The 21,754-nt window shown below is 45.4% G+C and overlaps 1 protein-coding gene across 5 annotated transcripts in view; it reads left to right on the top strand.

The window, feature by feature from the left end:
- The window catches only part of LOC140189258 (spectrin beta chain, non-erythrocytic 1-like), a 464,253-nt gene extending 443,839 nt beyond the window's left edge, over positions 1-20,414 (top strand). For 4 of the 5 annotated variants that reach the window (XM_072245944.1, XM_072245948.1, XM_072245946.1 and 1 more), the window contains 6 exons: positions 158-230; positions 1,512-1,568; positions 6,021-6,229; positions 10,506-10,679; positions 17,472-17,514; positions 20,073-20,414. In XM_072245944.1, coding sequence (XP_072102045.1) covers positions 158-230; positions 1,512-1,568; positions 6,021-6,229; positions 10,506-10,679; positions 17,472-17,514; positions 20,073-20,282 — 766 coding nt within the window. In that variant the 3' untranslated portion in view covers positions 20,283-20,414. The remainder of the gene's footprint in view (positions 1-157; positions 231-1,511; positions 1,569-6,020; positions 6,230-10,505; positions 10,680-17,471; positions 17,515-20,072) is intronic. The other variant, XM_072245947.1, reaches the window with a different exon arrangement.
- The last annotated feature ends 1,340 nt before the right edge of the window (positions 20,415-21,754 follow it).

The raw sequence follows: 21,754 nt of genomic DNA, 5'->3' as shown, positions 1-21,754 counted from the left end.
GAGAATAGGCTCTTGGCTCAGCTAAAGCTCAGACAGCGTTTAAGTTTGTAAAGATGCCAGAGATGGAGTGGTACCCAAAGCCTTCAGTAATTCTGTGACATACTCTTCAAAACTTTACGCTCATTTAGCGTTATGGCTTTTTTTTTGTTACTTACAGGGATGGTGACATCGTTAACCACGTGGAGCCCGTCGCTCAGAATGGAATGCACCCAGAAACAGAGTCACACCAGGTAAGTCCTAAGGCCGTGAGAGACCAGTTAAGATCCAATAACCACTTGAAAGGCCCCTTAGTCTGAGATTTGAGTCACTTGTCCCAGAATCCACCTAGGTGTTAAAATCCTGACTGGTAACTAATCTGGGAAGCATACTGGGGCGTTTTACTGTTTGGAAATTCAGCCTAAAGAGGCAATTGTATAGTTTTAAGACTTAGCACCTCCTGTACACCAAGTGGACACTAAGTACATGTCCATGATCTTCCACACACCAGTGTTGCAATGTGTGGTTATTTGAGTTACTGTTGCCTTCCTGTCTGTTTGAACCAGTCTGGCCCTTATCCTCTGACCTCTCTCATAAACAAAGCATTTTTGCGCACAGAACTACCGTTCACTGGGTGATTTTTTTTTTCTGCCTCTCGCACCATTCTCTGTAAACTGTAGAGACTGTTGTGCGTGAAAATCCCAGGAGGTCAGCAGTCTCTGAGATACTCAAACCACCCTGTCTGGCACCAACAGGAATCCTACAGTCAAAAGTCACCAAGATCACATTTCTTCCCCATTCTGATGTTTGGTCTGAACCTCTTGACCATGTCTGCATGCTTTTGTATGTTTAGCTGCTGCCACACAATTGGCTAATCAGATACCTAGCATTAACGAGCAGGTGTGCCTAATAAAGTGGCCAATGGATGCAATTGCCAGCCTGATGTGGGGTGATGCTTACCAGTTTTATTGGGCCCCGATCGTATTGTTTTGGTCACCTACCTACAGGAAAGATGTAAACAAGGTTGAAAGAGTGCAGAGAAAATTTACAAGGATGTTGCCGGGTCTGGAGGACCTGAGTTATAAGTAAAGATTGAATATTCTTTAGAACGTAGAAAATTAAGAGGAGATTTGACAGAGCTATACAAAATTATGTGGGGTATAGATAGGGTAAATACAAGCAGGCTTTTTGCACTGAGGTTGGGTGGGACTACAACTAGAGGTCATGGGTTAAGGGTGAAAGGTGAGCAGTTTAAGGGGAACATGAGGGGAAACTTCTTCACTCAGAGGGTGGTGAGAGTGTGGAACGAGCTGCCTGTGCAAGTGGTGCGTGCGAGCTGGATTTCAAGGTTGAAGAGAAGTTTGGATAGGTACGTGGATGGTCGGGGTATGGAGGGGTGTGGTTCTGGTGCAGGTCGATGGGAGGAGGCAGTTCAAATGGTTCGGCGTGGACTAGATGGGCCGAAGGGCCTGTTTCTGTGCTGTTCTTCTCTATGACTCTGTTAGTTACCATGCATGCTCCTCCTTCCTTTTCAGCCTTTGGATGAGATGAGACCATTGAAAGATGATGTCTTGTCATATGTGGCAGTGAAAGTAAGTGCTTTCTTCTTCTCATCTACTTCCTCTCCTCTCTTTCCCCTTTTATCTGTGCTTTGCATGACATTCCCGTGCAATGCTAACTGGGCTGGTATTTTAGAAAAGAAGTGGTGACTAGTTAAATTCTCTGGAGGTTTTACAATTATGAAGCTTTCATTTTCTTTAATCTCTTTCACTTTTCGGGGATCTGTACTGCCATCACAAATTCCCTTTGAGAGGGTACTGTCATATTGCTTTCTTAGCCACTGCAGTCTACATGATGAAGGTCTAGAATTTAGATCCAGTATTGATAAAGCACCAGCAACGCACCCTGAGTGTATGTTGGAGATCTTCTGTTGCTGTGATCCGTGGATTTCAAGTTTCGATGTGCTGTACGTTCAGAGATGCACTTCTGCACCCCACTGTTGAGTTATTGTTGCCTTCCTGTCAGCTTAAACCAGCCTGGTCATTCTCCTCTGACCTCTCATTAGCAAGGTATTTTTGCCCTCTGAACCATTGTTCACCAGATGTATTTTTTGTTCTTTGCACCATTCTCTGTAAACTCTAGAGTCGGGGGGGGGGGTTGGTTCCTAGCCTTTTATTTTTATGCTGTGGACCCCTACCATTAACTGAGGGGTCTGTGGACTCCAGGTTGGGAACCCCTGCTCTAGAGACTGTTGTGTGTGAGAATCCCAGGAGATCAGCAGTTTCTGAGATACTCAAACCACCCCATCTGGCACCAACAATCACTCAAACCACCCCATCTGGCACCAACAATCATTCCACGGTCAAAGTCACTTAGATCACATTTCTACCCCGTTCTGACCATGTCTGCATGCTTTAATGCATCGAGTTGCTGCCACATGATTGGCCAATGAGATATTTGCGTTAACGAGCAGGTGTACCTATTAATGTGGCCGCTGAGTGCCTATCTAAGTCACGATGGTTTGGAGGGAAGCCTGCAAGTGATGTTGTTGTGTCTCAAGCCCTGCTCTGCCCTGAAGGCAGAGCTGGTGGATTTGTGATGTCTTAATCGAATATCCTAGCTGAGTGTATTCTGTAGGCTGGGCGTACTGCAGTGGAGAGAATGATTGTTTAAGGTGGTGGATTGGCTCTTTGTCTTCGACAATGTTGAGCTTCCTCAGCGCTGATGGATCTAGGTAAATCCTATCCCATTCCTTGTGTTTTATGGATGTCGGACGTGTTTTCCAGTGTCAGGAGGTGAGTCACTCACACTAGACACTCGGCCTCTGATCTCCTCCTGGAATCAGAGGCTCCAAAATGTGTGCAGTATACAACCCTGAGATTCGTCTTCCCATGAAGCAAAGAGCCACTGTGGAGCTCGTTCAAAGAAAAACATTAAGTACCCAATGGGCAAAAAATGAACAAATTGCACAAACAGTTAAAAGAAACACACAGAATATAAAGCATCAATCCACAGAGTCCTTGAAACAGCCTAGGAGTGTTCAGCTTAGTTTGGTTCAGTTCAATTTAGTGGATTGTTGCTTGTTGACTGAAGGGCTGGAGGAGACCGTAACCAGGCTGTATTTGAATTGAATTGACGTTATTACTTACATATTTCAAGCACATGAGGAGTAAAAATCTTTGTTACGTCTCCGTTCAAATGTGCAATTATAGTAATTTATAATAAATATTATAAGTTACAACAAGATAGTCAATGTAACATAGAAATACAATTGTATCAACATGAATTAATCAGTCTGCCGTCCTGGTGGAAGAAGCTGTCCTGGAGCCTGTTGGTCCTGGCTTTTATGCTGTGGTACCATTTCCCGGATGGTAGCAGCTGGAACAGTTTGTGGTTGGGGTGACGGGTCCCCAATGATCCTTCGGGCCCTTTTTACACACCTGTCCTTGTAAATGTCCTGAATCGTGGGAAGTTCACATCTACAGATGCGCTGGGCTGTCCGCACCACTCTCTGCAGAGTCCTGCCATTAAGGGAAGTACAGTTCCCATACCAGGCAGTGATGCAGCCAGTCAGGATGCTCTCAATTGTGCCCCTGTAGAAAGTTCTTAGAATCTGGGGGGCCATACGAAACTTCTTCAGCCATCTGAGGTGAAGGAAGTGCTGTAAGATAAATTAGAATTAAAACCTTGATATTCTTTTTATTGTAGGCATTTACAGGGGAAAAATTATGAAAACACTGTACATAACTGTAATTCATAACACAAGAGATTCTGCAGGTGCTGTAAATCCAGAATAACATGCACAAAATGCTGGAGGAACTCAGCAGATGGGGCAGCTTCTATGGAAATGAATAAACAATTGGCGTTTCAGGCCAAGACCCTTCTTCAGGACTGAGAAGGATTGGTGGGGGGGGGGGGGGAGATGCCAGGATGAAAAGGTGGGGTCAGGGGAAGGAGGCTAGCTCGAAGGTTGATAGGTGAAGCCAGGTGGCTGGGGTAGGGAAGAATGAAGTAAGAAGCTGGGAGGTGATAGGTGGAAAAGGCAAAAGAAGACAGAATTTGTTAGGAGAGGAGGAGGTGATGGGCAGGTGAGGAGACGAGGTAAGAAGCCAAAGTGAGGAATTGAAGAGGGAAGGGGAGAAAAGTTACCTGCAGTTCTTGTGCTGTAGTTTTCTCTGACTTTTAATACTGTAAAAGGACTAGATGGGATAAAGTTTGTCAAATATGTTCAGGAAAGTTTCCTTAATCAATACGAGAGAGTGTGCAATACTTGATCCTCCTATTAGGCATCAAGACGAGGCAGGTGACAAGTTTATGCATCTAGTGATCTTAATCCCATTAGTTTCAAGGTAATCATGGTAAAGGATAGGTCTGGTCCTCAAATTAAGATTCTAAATTGGAGAAAGGCCAATTTTGATGGTATCAGAAAGGATCTGGCAAGTGTGGACTGGGACAGGTTGTTTTCTGGCAAAGGTGTACTTGGTAAGTGGGAGGTCTTCCAAAGTGAAATTTTGAGAGGCTGAAGCTTGTATGTGCTTGTCAGAACCAAAGGCAAGGATAGCAGGCTTATGGGACCTTGGTTTTCGAGAGATATTGAAGTAAGAGAAAAAAGGACATGCATAGGAACAAATGAGGTACTTGAGGAGTATAAGAAATGCAAGCAAACGCTTAAGAAAGAAATCAGGAGGGGGAAAAGAAGGCATGAGGTTGCCCAGTCAGAAAAGGTGAAGGAGAGCCCTCAGGGCCTCATCAGATATGTTAAGAGCCCATCTCAGTCATGTTTCTTTCTGCCTTTTTCTGTGATTCTATGTTGGAAAAATCAATGTTCACTGTAATTGATTTGATAATTTGACACAGTGGGAGCAGGCTTCACTGCCTCTTGCCCTCAGCCAACTTTGTGATCCTGATGAGGTGCCCAGCAGAGGTTAGTCATTCCCTGAAGATCCTATCCATTCCAGTAGTTTAGCAGAAACTGTTCTTAACTTGTGGTAAAACTAACCAACAGATGGACGTATTGCAGTCGACATAACATTTGAAGCTCTGCAGCCAGTGCAGAATGTGCTGGGTGCTTACGCTACCTTGTACCTTCAATTAGTTTAAAAACATATGCCATTGGGATCAAAACAAATTGTATTTCTATTTGTCCAGAAGCAAAAAACATCAAGGAGGTTCACAGTATATTTTTATTTGTTACTATTCCTAATGCAAAGCCACTTAAGGAAATAATCAGGCGACCAGAAGCCTGCCCAGAGAGGCTTTAAGGAGCATTTTCAGCAAGGAAGCAGAGGGGCTCAGGAAGGAATTCCAGTTTAGAGGGTTGACACCTACCGAGATCAGCAGTGGAGTGATTAAATTTGGGTTTGGGTCTTAACTGCGTTTTCCAGGAGCACCATGGAGAGCGTCCTGACATGTTGCATCTCCATCTGGTCTGGGAGCAGCCGAGCATCGGACCGGAAGTCCCTACAAAGGACTGTGAGAACGGCCGAGAAGATCATAGGGGTCTCCCTACCGACCATCGGGGACATTTATCAGGAGCGCTGCGTACGCAGGGCCCTTAGTATTATAAAGGATCCCACCCATCCATCCAGCATCCTTGTTGACTTTCTACCATCAGGCAGGAGACTCCGATGCATAAAGACAAGAACGGTCAGGATGGGGAACAGTTTCTTCCCTCAGGCCGTCAGGATTCCGAACTCCCTGTCGCATCGCATTTGAAGTGTCACTGATTTGTTCTGTACCTGACAATATTTAATTTATGCACTTTTACTTTGTTTATTCATGTATAATTCATCTGTAGATTTTATCCTTGTTACTGTGTGTTATTTGTATGTTATGTGTACCATTGTGCTTTACACCCTGGTTCGGAGAACCGTCTTGTCTGACGGTGTACATGTATATACTTAAACGACTTGAGTGCTGATAGACAAAATTTTAAGGCTCAGGAGACAACAGGGACAGTGAGAGAATAAATGTATCATCACCATAGAGTACTGCTCCTGGAGCGTTTCTGACGCTGGGTAAAGTGTTTTTGGCTTGTATTCCAGGTCTCTGAAGCACCAGAACCAGTTAACGGGACAAGTACGGAATCGAAGAAGGAGAATGTTCCGGCTCAGAAGACCCCGCAATCATCTCCGCGGCCCGAGTCCGACAGTATCCAGGTCAGCAAGGCACAAGACACAGCGGCGGTACAAATGGAAGGCATTTTGTGTCGAAAGCATGAATGGGAATCGCACAACAAGAAAGCCAGCAGCAGGTACGAGACCGGTAATGGTAAAACTAGCTGGAGTGTGCATAGATCAAACTGAAATGTTGGTTGTCCATTGTATCGAGCAATGACAATGAACTCTCTGCAGGAGAGTTTTTAAAGCAGAAAGGCTGTTGCATTGGGGCAGTTCCACTTTCTTGACCTCGGAAGTCCAAGTCATAACTGGGATACTTGGTTGCAGTGCATGACTGTGACTTCTTCTATGCTTTGCCCTTCACTGTCTGTTGTGTATTTAATATTTCAGTAATATTTGAGTAATATTGTAAGTATATTGTTTGATTAAGCATTCTTGTTCATTTAAATAATTTATTGTGGGTTGTATGTGAATGGCGTACGTCATCACGCCACCACATCATAAGCACGTGCCTCACCAAAAGTAAAAACAGAACTAAGACGTGCATTCCCAACACTTTTTTTTAAGCTTTCAATTAGTTTTATGTTTTGGAATTACAAAACATAACTGCTCTGCTCGGAGAGAAGTTTTTATAGTCCGTTGTTGTGCTCCCAGTACATTTACCCCATTTCCCTCCTCTTAACCTTTCCATTCTCGCTTCCCACCCTCAGGTCCACTGAAAATTTTACTTTTCCCTTCTTTCAGTCTAATACTATTCATAATATCCTTTGTAATCCATGGTTGAGCCCTCTTTCCCAATTTATATTTGTGCCAGATGGGAATGAGTAATGGTTATGATTATAGATTCTTTAATAGCTCGTCAGCCTATTCAGCAAATTTCTCATATCTGTAGTAGTCAATTGCACCTTGTAGCCTTCGTATTTATTTCGTTCAGGTTCAGCACTGGTGCCCCCCCAGGGCTGTGTGCTAAGCCCGTTGCTGTGCACTCTGCTCACTCCCAAAAGCATCGCCAAACTCCCAAGCAATCGCATTATCAAGTTCACTAATGAGTCGACAGCAGTGAGGTGCGTCACCATCGGTGATGAGACGGCCTACAGAGAGAGAGAGAGAGGGAGGGGGAGGAGGTGGAAGAGCTCAAGGCCCAGTGCCAGGCAAATAACCTCTTCCGTAATGTCAACAAGGCAAAGGAGATGGTTGACATCTTCAGGAGAACTCGCGCCACTCTCAGTCCCCTTTACGTCTACGGCACAACAGTGGAAACTCCTACATAACTCTCCATTTTTCTATTATTCAAGTGCCTATCTAAGTTTCCTACATGCCCCTAAGGTATCTTCCCTTACCTCCACCCCGGCAGGGCATTCCATGCACCCACCATTTAAAAAAATTCTACCTCTGACCACCCCACCCCCCCCAATTCTTTCCTCCAGTCACGTTGGAATTATATTGTTGATTATCTCTTGTTGCACATTACCTAATCGGAGCGGTTACTTTCACATAGAGCCGAAACTGCTTGGAGACTAAGCACGGTGGGGTGGGGGGGAGTGGGGGTGTTGACACTGTAATGCGTTCCACAAGTAACGAAGCTCCAGAGTCGAAGAAAGTACATTTCGATCCTTTATTGAGAAACCAGCAAAGATGAACGATCTTGCAGCAATAAAACTAATGAAACTAAGACTAGAGATATAATGAAATAAGCAATCTGAGCATTTTCAAACAGTCTTACGTTTTTAAACGTATCTAAGTGATAAGCAGTCACCAAAAAAAAAATCATTCTCCCCCGCCCCGACTTACTCCCTACTCTAACCAGACTAAGAAACTGAACAAAGATGAAGTGTGAATATGTAACTGTGCTCTACACTTATACCAGTGACAAATTACCCATAAATAAAAACGCAACACAAAATACAATACAGGTAGAGAGGCATGGCACCTACACTAACTTACAATAAGCTCTCTTCTAATTGGTTCCTCAAATTAAAAAAATAATATCACATATGCATTCCAAAAGTTCCTCCTTTGCAGTACATCATAGTCATGGAAAAGGTACAGCACAGGGCAGGCCTTTCAGCCCATCTAGTCCATGCTGCACATTTCTAAACTGCCTACTCCCATTGACCTGCACTGGGACCATAGCCCTCCATACCCCTCCCATCCATGTACCTGTCCAAATTTCTCTTATGTGTCGAAATCAAGCTGGCATGCACCACTTCTGCTGGCAGCTCATTCCGCACTCTCACCACCCCCCGAGTGAAGAAGTTCCCCTCATGTTCCCCTTAAACTTTTTACCTTTTACCCTTAACCCTTGTTGTCCCACCCAACCTCAGTGGCAAAAGAACATAAGAAATAGGAATCATAAGAAATTTCCTCTCAATCTTCTACATTCCAAGGAATGCAGCCCCAACCTATTCAATCTTACCTGATAACTCATGTCCTCCAGTCCTAGCAAAACATCCTTGTAAATTTTCTCTGCACTCTTTCAAGCTTGTTTACGTCTTTCCTGTGGGTAGGTGACAGGAACTGCACACAGTAGGCTTCACCAACATCTCATGCAACTTCAACGTAACGTCCCATCTGCTGTACTCAATACCTTGATTTATGAAGGGCAATGTGCAAAAGCTTTCTTAATGACCCTATCTACCTGTGACGCCACCTTCAATGACTGATGGAGCTATATTGGTTCAGTTTGATCAATCGATTTGTGGATTATAATCACCCAATTGCTCCATAATGGTGGCTTCTCCAATTTCATGTTTAATTCCACCCTCTACATCTCTGCTGCTCTTTGGCAGTTCTTTGACGTTTTCAGCCTCCTGGTTCCAAGCTCCACCCATACAGATCTCATGTTGTGATGTTCTGAGCCACTTCGAAGTTCGAAGTGCATTTATTATCAAAACATATATACACAATACAACCTTGAGATTTGTCTCCTTACAAGCAGCCACAAAACAAAGAACCTCAAAAGAAGCCACCATTTTAACAAAAAGACCCCACCATTTGACGCAAAGGTTGGAGGTGTTGTGGATAGTGTGGGGGGCTGTCAGAGCTTACAGCGGGACAACATTGATAGGATGCAAAACTGGGCTGAGAAGTGGAAGATGGAGTTCAACCCAGATAGGTGTGAGGTGATTCATTTTGGTAGGTCAAATATGATGGCAGAGTATAGTATTAATGGTAAGACTCTTGGCAGTGTGGAGGATCAGAGGGATCTTGGAGTCCGAGTCCACAGGACACTCAAAGCTGCTGCACAGATTGACTCTGTGGTTAAGAAGGCATACGGTGCATTGGCCTTCATCAACCGTGGGATTGAGTTTAAGAGCCAAGAGGTAATGTTACAGCTATATAGGACCCTGGTCAGACCCCACTTGGAGTACTGTGCTCAGTTCTGGTCACCTCACTACAGGAAGGATGTGGAAGCCATAGAAAGGGTGCAGAGGAGATCTACAAGGATGTTGCCTGGATTGGGGAGCATGCCTTATGAGAATAGGTTGAGTGAACTCGGCCTTTTCTCCTTGGAGCGACGGAGGATGAGAGGTGGCCTGATAGAGGTGTATAAGATGATGAGAGGCATTGATCGTGTGGATAGTCAGAGCCTTTTTTCCCCAGGGCTGAAATGGTTGCCACAAGAGGACACAGGTTTAAGGTGCTGGGGAGTAGGTACAGAGGAGATGTCAGGGGTAAATTTTTTACTCAGAGAGTGGAATGGGCTGCCGGCAACGGTGGTGGAGGCGGATACAATAGAGTCTTTTAAGAGACTTCTAGATAGGTACGTGGCACTTAGAAACATAGAGGGCTATCGGTAAGCCTACTGTGGGCTGAAGGGCCTGTATTGTGCTGTAGGTTTTCTGTGTTTCTAGTTCTATTTTAACAAAAAGACCATCAATGCACAGAGAGAGAAAGAGAGAGAAATTGTGCCAACAACAAAAGCAAGCAAGTAGTTTCAGAACTGGAGTTTTTATGAAAGATGCAAAGCCGGGCATCACTGCAGCTGGCACGTGCACCAGCCGCAGTCTGTTCCAAAGCAGAGTAAATGTTACGAGACGACGGACGTTAAGCCCAAGTGCCACTGCAGTGAGAGCCGAGCAAACATCGCGCAATAGTGAGAAGTACCAGCCCATCCCTCGCCTCCAGTCCCGGTACCCTGACCCTTTCGAACTGGCCCGGCGCTTAAGTTGGCCAAACAGCGGGTCATTCCTCGCCCTCAGACCCCGCAGCTACTTCCCTCGTTCTCTATGCAGGAGTTTCTCCTTCCGTTTCCGGTGCTCGGTCAGCAGCATGTTCCAAGGCGCTAGTCAGCGGGTATGCAGAGCATCTGAACTCGTTTCCTCGCAATTGCAACAGATAAGGACCACTCCAAACCGATTTGCGTATGGCGCCATCAAGCTAACTCTGCTGCGCTTTTCTCTACCTCAGGTCGTGGCAGAATGTGTACTGTGTCCTGAGGAACAGGAGCCTTGGCTTTTACAAAGACTCCAAGAATGCCAACAGTGGTATTCCGTACCATGGAGAGGTTCCAGTCAGCCTGACAGATGCCATCTGCGAGGTGGCACACGATTATAAGAAAAGGAAATGTGTCTTCAAACTTAGGTAAGGGTCGTACCTGATATCCATTGTTTCCCTCGTACAGTCCTCCCCTCTCTTAGTATTGCACCGCAGAACTCTATTATATAACTAAAGCCCATAAGTACTGAGTACCGTGCACTAGTACATTACAGATCAGATTTGCACCAATCTTGCGCTCAGTATCGGTGAGAGCAAAGAGCTGATTGTGGACTTCAGAACGGTTAAGACGAGGGAACACACACCAATCTTCATAGAGGGATCGGAAGTGGAGAGAGTGAGCAAGTTCCTGGGTGTCAATATCTCTGAGGACCTCACCTGGTCCCAACATGTCGATGCAGCTACAAAGAAGGCAGGACGGCAGCCATATTTCATTCGGAGTTTGAGGAGATTTGGTTTGTCCCCTAAAACACTCAGACTTCTGCAGATTCACTGAGGAGAGCATTCTGACTGGCTGCATCACCACCTGGTATGGTGGGGGGTGGGGGTCGGGGGGCTACCGCACAGGGTTGAAGTAAGCTAGCTAGTTCCATCATGGACACCAGCCTCCGTAGCGTCGAAGACATCTTCAAGGAGCGGTACCTCAAAAAGTTGGCTCCGTTCTTATGGACCCTCATGACCCAGGGCATGCCCTCTTCTCATTGTTACCATCAGGGAGGAGGTACAGGAGCCTGAAAGCACGCACTCAGTGATTCAGGAACAGCTTCATCTCCTCTGCCATCCAATTTCTGGATGGACATTGAACCCATAAACGCTACCCATGATTCATTTTTTTTCTTATATTATCATGTATTGGACTGCTGCTACAAAGTTAATGAATTTCACACCATGCACCGGTGATATTAAACCTGATTCTCATTCTGATCTAGTCATGACCTCACCTTGATAGAACACAAAACTGTTCAAACATTACAGCCTCACACTGGTCAGAAGGACGGGTGTTTTCCAGTAAGATGGTGGTGTGATCTATTGCAGCGGGTTCTACGGGGTCAACCAAAGGTGTTGTTATCCTTTTTAAGTGTTTTTTTTTATGATCACAACACCCTGCTGGACATCAGGAACTTAAAAGTCCCGGTCTACCCCATCAGCGGGTTGCTCATTGGCGGAGAAAGTGAAGGAGCTGGACTTGGCGTAGGTTGTGCAGCTGCCTGCGTCAAGGAGGAGTGTGCGAAAGCGGTGGGGTGCCTAACAGCCAGTGATTATCTTAGCAACACACATCAAAGTTGCTGGTGAACGCAGCAGGCCAGGCAGCACCTCTAGGAAGAGGTGCAGTCGACATTTCAGGCTGAGACCCTTCGTCAGGACTAACGTGATTATCTTAATCACTTGTCATATGATCGCAAGACCCTCTCGGACATTGTTAATGTACATTAGAATGCTGCAAGATTTAGTGGCGGGGGGGGTGGCGCTACGTAACCTCGGCCATAGTAAGGACTAGGCCTCAAGCCGCGGGGTCACCTGTTTACAGCTGCCCAGGAGAGAGGCGTCAGAGTCGGGGCGCTCCACAGGAGGCAGTTTGGCCTGTCGTCCAAACCAAAGCTGGTGCTGCCCCCCGGTGTTCGCTCGGCAGAAGGCAAGCTGTTTTGTTTTCGACTGCAGACTGCTGCATTGTTCATGGACTCAGGGATTTGAGCTATATATTTTTTGTGTTTGACTGCATTTTACTGATGTGCTTGCTATCTTATATGAACTTTGTGATGTGTGTGTGTGTGTGTGTGTGTGTGTGTGTGTGTGTGTGTGTGTGTTTGTGTGTGTGTGTGACTGTTGGTGTCATGTTCTGCATCTTGGCCCCAGAACAACACTGTTTCATTTGGCTGTATTCATGTCTGGTTGAATGACAATTAAACTTCATCTTGACTCGGATGGAGACGGTTTGGCTCGTCGTTACTCCACGAGAATGATCCAATTAATCTTTCAGCCCTGTAAATGTTTTCCTCTCCCACATGCTGACTTAATTCCTCCTTTAAAGCTGTGTGACTGAATCTACATTGGCTACCCCTTCAAGCAATATGTTCCCAATCACAACAGCTTGCTCTGTAAACCACCTCTCCTCTGTCCTTCTCTAATGCTTCTGTCGAATTTCCGTGGGTCTCTTGACACTCATGACGTTGGAAATAGCTCCTCTTTAATCTTGTCGTTTGTCTTCAGGGTATTGAATGTATTAAATATCCAAATTCTTCTTCACCGTGCCTCATCCCTGACGCACTCTGGTAAATCTTCTCGCCCCCTTTGCAGTGGTCTGGATTGTACAAAATGTTCCAGTTGGGACCTAAACCACCAAAGTTTGTAAAGAATTTTTTGAAAAAGCTTATTATAGTTATTATGTTCTGAAATTATAGAGAAGTAGAATGCCTGCAATGCTAGGGGAGGTTGTTCGACCCATATATATGTTCACCCCTTATTCTTATATAATTCCTTACTTTATATCTGTGGCTATTAGTCCTTGCTTCTTCACTTACAAGAACATCTTTTTGTTTTGCGTTGGGCCCTTAGCTCCTGAGTGGAGCACAGGTCATCCATGACCTCCCGTCTCCATCATCCTCTGAAGTCGATGGTATGGTTGGAGTTTATCGGCACTTCTGCAGTCCATTGCATCCACTACACAAGGAATTGGACCGCTTCACCAGAGCCCTGTTGGCCGGCCGGCCTTCCCCATCCCCACCTCTCACGAAGGGGACATGGGGGTCGGACTTAGAGAGGCACTCCGGACAACAACCTCCCGTCATTCACTGTCCCCAGTTCCATGTTCCTCTTCTGTCTCGTCACCTCTGTCCAGATCCGTACTTGTAGATCTTTCCCCCAATGCCTTCACGCACTTCCTATAATGAGTCCAGGATTGAAATATATTACTCCACCAGCGGCTGGATCAGCTTTGTTTTATGGAAATTAAGGGAGGAGGTACAGAAACCTGAAGGCACGCACTCAGTGATTCAGGAACAGCTTCTTCCCCTCTGCCGTCTGATTTCTGAATGGACATGAACACCACCTCACTACTTTTTTTTAAAATTTCTGTTTTTACACTACTTACTTTAACTATTGTAGATACATGCAGATACTTACGATAACTCAGTTCTTTTCTCTGTATTTATCACGCATTGCCGTCCCGAAGTTAACAAATTTCACGACGCACGCCGGTGACTCTGATTCCAAGGAACGATGTCCTAACCTATTCAATCATTCTAATCTGGAACCCCGATCTTTTGGTTGCTGGCGCCGTAAAGCATTGCGTTAACTGCTTCGTTACCCTGATGAACACCGACAACAAATAATAATGATTCTATAATAATAATATACACATACACAAGCACTGTAATTCAGTTTTATTATTATGTATTGCAATATATCGCTGCCGCAAAACAACAAATTTCATGATGTTATCCCAGTGATATTAAACCTGATTCTGACTTCCCTGCTTTTATATTCGTTGCTTCTGTTGAATTGTGAACTATATCACTTCATATTTCTCCCTATTGGCTTCGTGTCTGCTCATTCAGCCTGCCTCTTTATTATTTCCCAGCAATTTATCCCCATCCTCTTAAAGCTTCACAGTGCAAGTTTCAAGTTTATTGTCATTCAAGCGTGTACATGTATACCCCCAAACGAAGCAGTGTTCCTCCGGGCCAAGGTGCACAGCACAGTACACATAACCGGCACACAACACAAAGCGTAATATTACCACAGACAAGAGAAAATCTGCAGATGCTGGAAATCCGAGCAACACTCATCTATGGAAAAGAGTACAGTCGATGTTTCAGGCCAAAGCCCTTCAGCAGAATTATCACAGCTCCACCTTGGGCACAAGCCTCCCCCCCAGCATCCGGGTCATCTTCGAGGAGCAATGCCTTTAGAAGGTAGCATCTATATAAAGGACCCCAACCACCCAGGACATGCCCTCTTCTCATTGCTACCATCAGGAAGGAGGTACAGGAGCCTGAAGGCACACACTCAACGATTCAGGAACAGCTTCTTCCCCTCTGCCATCCGATTTCTGAATGGATATTGAACCCATGATCTACTTCACTACCTTATTTCTATTTTTGCACTACTTACTTAATTTAGCTATTGAATTTGTATATATACGCTTATTGTAATTCACGGTATATATCATTAGCTTAATTAACAAAGTGAGTTGAAGGCCATGTTTTATAGTATTCAATGTCCCATACATGACACAATTTTCCCTAAGCAAACTTGTACTGTCTAGCTTCAATTATTCCATTTTCCTCCTTTCAACTATTAATCCTGTTCCAGATCATGTTGCCAAAAGTTGTCGCAGTTTACCTGGCGTTTCTATGATTCTATGTTTTCTACGTTTCTAAACTGGTTGGCTACAGTCGCTGGGCTTATCCTTCCTTTCCATTCACCGCTCTACAGCCCTCTGGCACCACCCTCCTGTCCAAAGAGCATTGAAAGACTGTGGTCAGTTACCACCCACCCACCCCTCAAAATTCTCAAATGTCTCTTACCCAGTTTTGGTGACTTACCTACTTTTAAGTTCAGCCAACATTTTTTTTACGCATCTGTTCGTTTAATGTTTAATATATGCAGTGTCTCAGCTATCTCCTCCTTGACTGGGAATGGCCCTCTTCCCCGGTAAAGGCAAAAGCAAGTTACTCATTTCATACCTTCGTCCTGCCCTGGCATCCATGTACGAGTCACCTTTTTGTCATTCACTGCTCCGCTCTCCACGCACTGCCGTTGGTAGTGTTCATAGGACACTTTCGGATTCCCAGAGATACTTGCTGCCCGTTACTTCACTGGCGTTTCGGGCAGCAATGAAGATCCTCCATCTCTGTCTGTATAGAAGGGTTCTTCATTGCTGTTTCCATAACAATTTTGTTTTACCAGTCAGGGTTGTTAGCTCTGAGCTGAACCTTGAGGACCGGTGGACTGCTGTTAATCTAGTCTCTACCCTTTGACCTGTTGGGCACGCGTGACCCTACCAGGAGCTAAAGCATAAAGCTCTGACTCCTGCCAACATAGTTCTCCGGGTCACTGAGGCACTCAAGCTTCCATTCCCACGATTAAGGCTGTGGTCCTCTCGGAGGAGGTCTTCTTGGCAGTTAATCTTTTCTCGTACATTTTTTGTGACGCTCTTAGTTCCACATCCCCTTCAATTCTTTTCTAATCCGTTTTGTTTTTGTTGGTATTTAAAATCTGACATTTTTCATAAGGAGCAACACACACAAAACGCTGGAGGAACTCAGCAGGCCAGGCAGCATCTGTGGGGGAAGAAGTACAGTGGACATTTCAAGCTGAGACCCTTTGGCAGGACTTTTTTTTGTCTCAGATGTTCCTGAACCATTTCTTCATTCAAGGCACCTCATTCTTCTTCGATAGCTTCAAAGTTCAAAGTAAATTTATTATCAAAGTCCATATTTCATATCACCATATAACAAACCCTGAGATTTGTTTTCTTGTGGGCATACTCAGTAAATCCAGGAAACGTAACAGAATCAATGGAAGACCATCCTGCCTGTCAACCCACTTTACTCCTGGCCAGGCCCACTCATTGTACTGAAATTAACTGTCAATTAATTGCTTAAGGTTAAATAATTGATGGTTAAATCTCCTGAGAGGAAAATATCAGAAAATACCGTAACACTGCCCTCGGCGATGATGGGCCGATTTCTCTTCACAGTAGGCCATGTTCCTCCTCTTGTCTGTAGAACACTCAGATTCCCGTGAGGTTGGCAACTAATTATTCCTCTTAGACCATAAGATATAGGAGCTGAATTAGGCCATTTGGCCAATTGATTCTCTTCTGCCATTCCATCATGGCTGATTTATTATCCCTCTCAACCCCATTCTCCTGCCTTCCCCCCTCTCCCCACAACCTTTGACACCCTTACATATCAAGAATCTATTAATCTCGTCTTTAAATGTACCCAATGATTTGGCCTCCATAGTCGTCCGTGGCAGTGAATTCCACAGGTTCCCGAATCCTCTTGATCCGTTGTCATTGGCCTTGTCCCATTTAATCATTTAAGGTTAATTATTTAACAGTTAAGTGTCATGAGGGGGAAAGGAATCACAAAATAGTAATGAGATAATGAAATCTGGACTTGCCAAGCTGTTGCTGTCCTTGTTGTTAAACTCCAGGTAAGCTGAAATGCGGTGTCAGAATCAGAATTAGGTTTAATATTGCTGGCATATGTCGTGAAATTTGCTGTCTTTGTGGCAGCAGTACAATGCAGTGCATAGTAATAGAGGAAAACATGAATTACAGTAAGTACACATATAGTTAAATAAGCTGTGCAAAAATAGAAATATAAAAGTATTGAGGTAGTGTCCATGGGTTCAATGTCCATTCAGAAATCGGATGGCGGAGGGGAAGAAGCTGTTCCTGAATCACTGAGTGTGTGTCTTCAGGTTCCTGTACGTCCTCGCTGATGGTAGCAATGAGAAGAGGGCATGTCCTGGGTGATGGGGGTCCTTAATGATGGATGCTGCTTTTTTGAGGCATCGCTCCTTGAAGATGCCCTGGATACTACGGAGGCTGGTGCCCATGATGGAGCTGACTGAGTTTACAACTCTCTTGCAGCTTACTTTGATCCTGTGCTGTAGCCTCCTCCCCCCCCCCCCCCCCAATACCAGACGGTGATACAGCCAGTCAGAATGCTCTCCACGGTACATCTGTAGAAATTTGTGACATACCATATCTCCTCAGACTCTGAATGAAATATAGCCACTGTTGTACAACTTCTTTGTAGCTGCACCTATATGTTGGGTCCAGGTCAGATCCTCCGGGCGGGGGCTGAAAGTTTGATCAAGTTGAATGGAAACACGGTAACTGAATAAAATTATTTTCCATCACAGACTCAGTGAAGGAAAGGAGTTCCTGTTCCAGGCCAAGGATGAGGTAAGTGACGGCCACTTAGCATCTGATCAAAACTCTGGCAGGGAACCGTCGGGCACTGAGGAGTGCAGTAGAACACAGGGATCCGGGAATGCAGATCCATAATTCCTTGAAGGTGGCATCGCAGGAATATCAGGTCACAAAGAGAGCTTTTTAGTACATTCAGTACAGGAGTCAGGATGTTACATTGAAGTTGTATCAGATGTTGGTGACGTCTAATTTAAAGCATTGTGTGAAGTTCTGCTCACCTACCTATAAGGAAGATATCAGTATGAAAGAGTACAGAGGAAATTTACAAGGATGTTGCTGGGTCTTGAGGGCCTGAGTTATAGGGAGAGGTTTAATAGGTTGTAGTCGCTGGAGTGTAGGAGAACGAGGGGAGGTTTAATAGATGTATTCAAAGCTGTGAGGGGTAGTGATAGGGTAAATGCAAGCCGGCTTTTTCTACTGAGGTTGGGTGAGACTAGAACTAGAAGTCGTGGGTGAAGGGTGAAAGGGGAACATGAGGGGGAACTTCTTCACTCGGAGGGTGGAGCGAACATGGAACGAGCTGCCAGCGGAAGTGGGTTCGACTTTTACACTTAAGAGAAATCTCGATAGGTGCGCTAACGGGAGAGTTGTGGTTCTGGTGCAGGTTGACGGGACGAGGCAGAATACAGCGCAGGCTAGATGGGCCAAAGGGCCTGTTTCTGTGCTGTAGTACTCCCTGACTTAACCTGGGGTCTGCTGAATGCACAGTAATGCTGGAGGGTGGTGGGTAGCTCAGCCTTGTCACCTTGCCTGCAGATGCACCAGGAAAGCTGAAGGTTAAGGTTGGGTGGGTCAGTAGATTAAGCGTTCTCGATCCAGGGCACAAATTGCGTGTATGATCATGGAAGAACTGCCTTTTGGCTGTAGCTGGAATCTGGGTGAAACTAATCAGTATTTAGCATCATTTAAGATTCTGATGTGGATTTTCTTTCTTTTACATCCCTTGAATGAATATATATATACAAAACACCAAGCTGGCTCTAGAATTGTACATGATGCAACTGTTCCCAAGACTTGAGCACTGCCATTGTACATAGAAGCCTTTAAAGAAAGAGAGATTAGCTGTTTTTAAAGATCCACTTTATTTTGTCGTGTGCACGTCGAAGAACACAATGAAAGGCATCATTTGCTTCAGGTCAAGTTGGTGAGGATTGTGCTGGGCAGCCGGGAAGTGTGTCAAGGCTTCCGGTGGTAACGTAGAGGATTCGAGTACAGGAGCAGGGAGGTTCTAGTGCAGTTGTACAAGGCCTTGGCGAGACCACACCTGGAGTATTGTGTGCAGTTTTGGTCCCCTAATCTGAGGAAAGACATCCTTGCCATAGAGGGAGTACAAAGAAGGTTCACCAGATTGATTCCTGGGATGGCAGGACTTTCATATGATGAAAGACTGGATCGACTAGGCTTATACTCGCTGGAATTTAGAAGATTGAGGGGGGGATCTGATTGAAATGTATAAAATTCTAAAGGGATTGGACAGGCTAGATGCAGGAAGATTGTTCCCGATGTTGGGGAAGTCCAGAACGGGGGGTCACAGTTTGAGGATAAAGGGGAAGCCTTTTAGGACCGAGATGAGGAAAAACTTCTTCACACAGAGAGTGGTGAATCTGTGGAATTCTCTGCCACAGGAAACAGTAGAGGCCAGTTCATTGGCTATATTTAAGAGGGAGTTAGATATGGCCCTTGTGGCTAAAGGGATCGGGGGTATGGAGGGAAGGCAGGTGCAGGGTTCTGAGTTGGATGATCAGCCATGATCATACTGAATGGCGGTGCAGGCTCGAAGGGCCGAATGGCCTACTCCTGCACCTATTTTCTAGGTTTCTATAGCATGCCCGCAGCCCACTAATCCTCCTGCGGGGAGAATTCTCAGGGAAACCGCACACAGTCACGGGGGGAAACGTAGAAACTCCTTACGAGCAGAGGTAGGAATTGAACCACAGTTGATGATCACTAACGCTGTAAGAGCGTTATTCTACCGTGACACCCCCTTTGCTACGGCTGTACAGTCGACAAGTTGCAGTCAGTACCCCAGAGCAATCGGGGACAAGTTTTGATGCCCCGCCGGGGCCAGAATCTCCTGGTTCTCGCGATAAGCTCTAAAGATCAGCACACCCGCCGCTGCCTGTAAGGAGTTTTGTATGTTCTCACCATGACCGCGTGGGTTACCTCCCACAGACCAAAGACGTCCCGGTTGGTAGGTTAATTGCTATTGCTCATTGTAAATTGTCTCGTGATTAGGATAGGGTTGAATCGGGACGGCGGGGGTGCGCGGTTTGCTGGGCAGCACGGCTCGAAGGCCTGCAAGGAATTATGGATCTTGTTAAATAGTAAATTGCTTTGCATGGTGAATTGGCTCGCCTACATCAAATCACTGGTAGCCAGTGAATTAATCAGATTTGGTGCTTCTAACTGGCAATTGGATCTCCTGTCACGCGGGCATTTGACCTCTCCTCACCCTTACTGAGGAGTCGGGGAGGATCGCAGTAGGGGAGGGTACGACTGGCTGTGTTTACTCACGAGGCTGTGCTTTGCAGGCGGAAATGAGCAGCTGGATCGATGTGGTCACCAGGTCAATCTCCTCCAGTCAAGAGGACCGGCACCCCGTCACCCCCCAGGGCCTGACCCGCGCCATGACAATGCCCCCCATCCTGCCCAACAGCGGCGAGACCGTCACTCTGCGGAGGGACAAGGACAGCAAGGAGAAAGACCGGGAGAAGAGGTTCAGCTTCTTCAAGAAGAAATAGGCAGAGACTCCAAAAAAGCTATATTAAAACCAGAGTTCAGATGCCCACACCGTTCCACACTTCGCACGTCATTCCAGTCGATTCCAGCTTGTTTCTCTGAATGACTCTATGCCTGGCGTTCCCGGGGAATGTGGAGAGGGTGGGTGGGGGTGGGAGGGGAGGGCGGGAGTTTTGGGATTTAGTAAATCGATGCTTTTCTTTCAGGGAGTGAAACAAAAATGCCAATACTTCTGGACTGGTCAGCAGCACTGATTCATGAAACACTAAGCACTGTTCTCGGTTTACCGGAACGTAGTCAAAGAAAAGAGAACCCAAGCGTGTAACGGGATGTGTTTCCTGCGGAATAATGTGATCCTAGCGACAAGTAATGGGTATCCGGTTGTAGTTTTTTTTTCCGTAGGGCCATATGGCGACGAGGTTTTTATGATGTTGAAAGGCTGATGGGTCTCTAAAATGAAGCTTGTAATTCAACATGTCCCTTCTTATTTCCCACCCCCCCCCCCACCCAATCTAAGCCAGAGTGGTCACTGTCTACTTGAATGTGTACAAAAGAGGCCAGGCTGGAAATGCGTATTCCACAAGCAGCCATCGGACATGTTATCCCAGTTGGTGCCATTTCATTTTTATCTCTAACCCCCCCCCCCAACAAACCTGCTTTTATCTTCGCTCTCCCGCAGTTTTCCCCTTCCTTGCTCTTTAACCAGACTGTGGGGAGTGTGGAGTGAGCAAACAAGCCATTAAATAAAGGGGCCACATGCAGCATTAGGGATATCTGCTTATTTATTTTTAAAAAAATGACGCGGAAAGATGGGATAGGTTAGGCAAGAGCGTCAAACCTGATTTTGTGCATTTCATTCCCGTTGGTTCAATTTCACGTGCCAGCAGTCTCCCCCCCCCCCATTGATGTCCCTCAACTTTAAACCAGTTAATTACTTTTAAAAGAAAACAAACCTGCCCTTGAAGTGGGCAAAAAAGCAAACTGCATTTTGCCAAACTTTGCTGTGTCAGGTGTTGGAGTGGTTTATCTGCTTTACAGGAATTTGCATTGCAAAACTTCTGTCAAAAATAATTCTCTTTACTCAGTTGCTGTGGTGAAAATTGTAGATCAGTTTAAAGTGGGATTTTTTTTTAAATGGCTTTTAAGTTTTTTTTTACAGTATAGGTGTTTCTTTGTCACACCCACCCAACAGTTGTGATCAGAACTGGACAAAACTTCTGTAGTATAGACACCAATCTATTTTCTCTTGTTATAAAATTTGCAATGGGCGCAACCTTGTGCTTGCGTTGCAATTTAGATAAGACTTCCATTCTCCACCACTTTTTAAAAAATCATCTGAGCACTTTTGGCATCAGGTTAAAACTGCATTAGCCTCAACTTATATTTTAAAAAAACCTCTCCTTTGATCTGCTAACTCTCGCTTCCTTTTTTCTCCCCATTACTGTGTCAAGCTTCCCACTCCCTGCCTCTGGGC

The sequence above is a fragment of the Mobula birostris genome, chromosome 28, assembly GCF_030028105.1.
Source record: "Mobula birostris isolate sMobBir1 chromosome 28, sMobBir1.hap1, whole genome shotgun sequence".
In the NCBI taxonomy this organism is placed as follows: Eukaryota; Metazoa; Chordata; class Chondrichthyes; order Myliobatiformes; family Myliobatidae; genus Mobula; species Mobula birostris.
The sequence above is the reverse complement of the archived record's forward strand: the minus strand, read 5'-3'. Positions and strand labels throughout refer to the sequence as shown.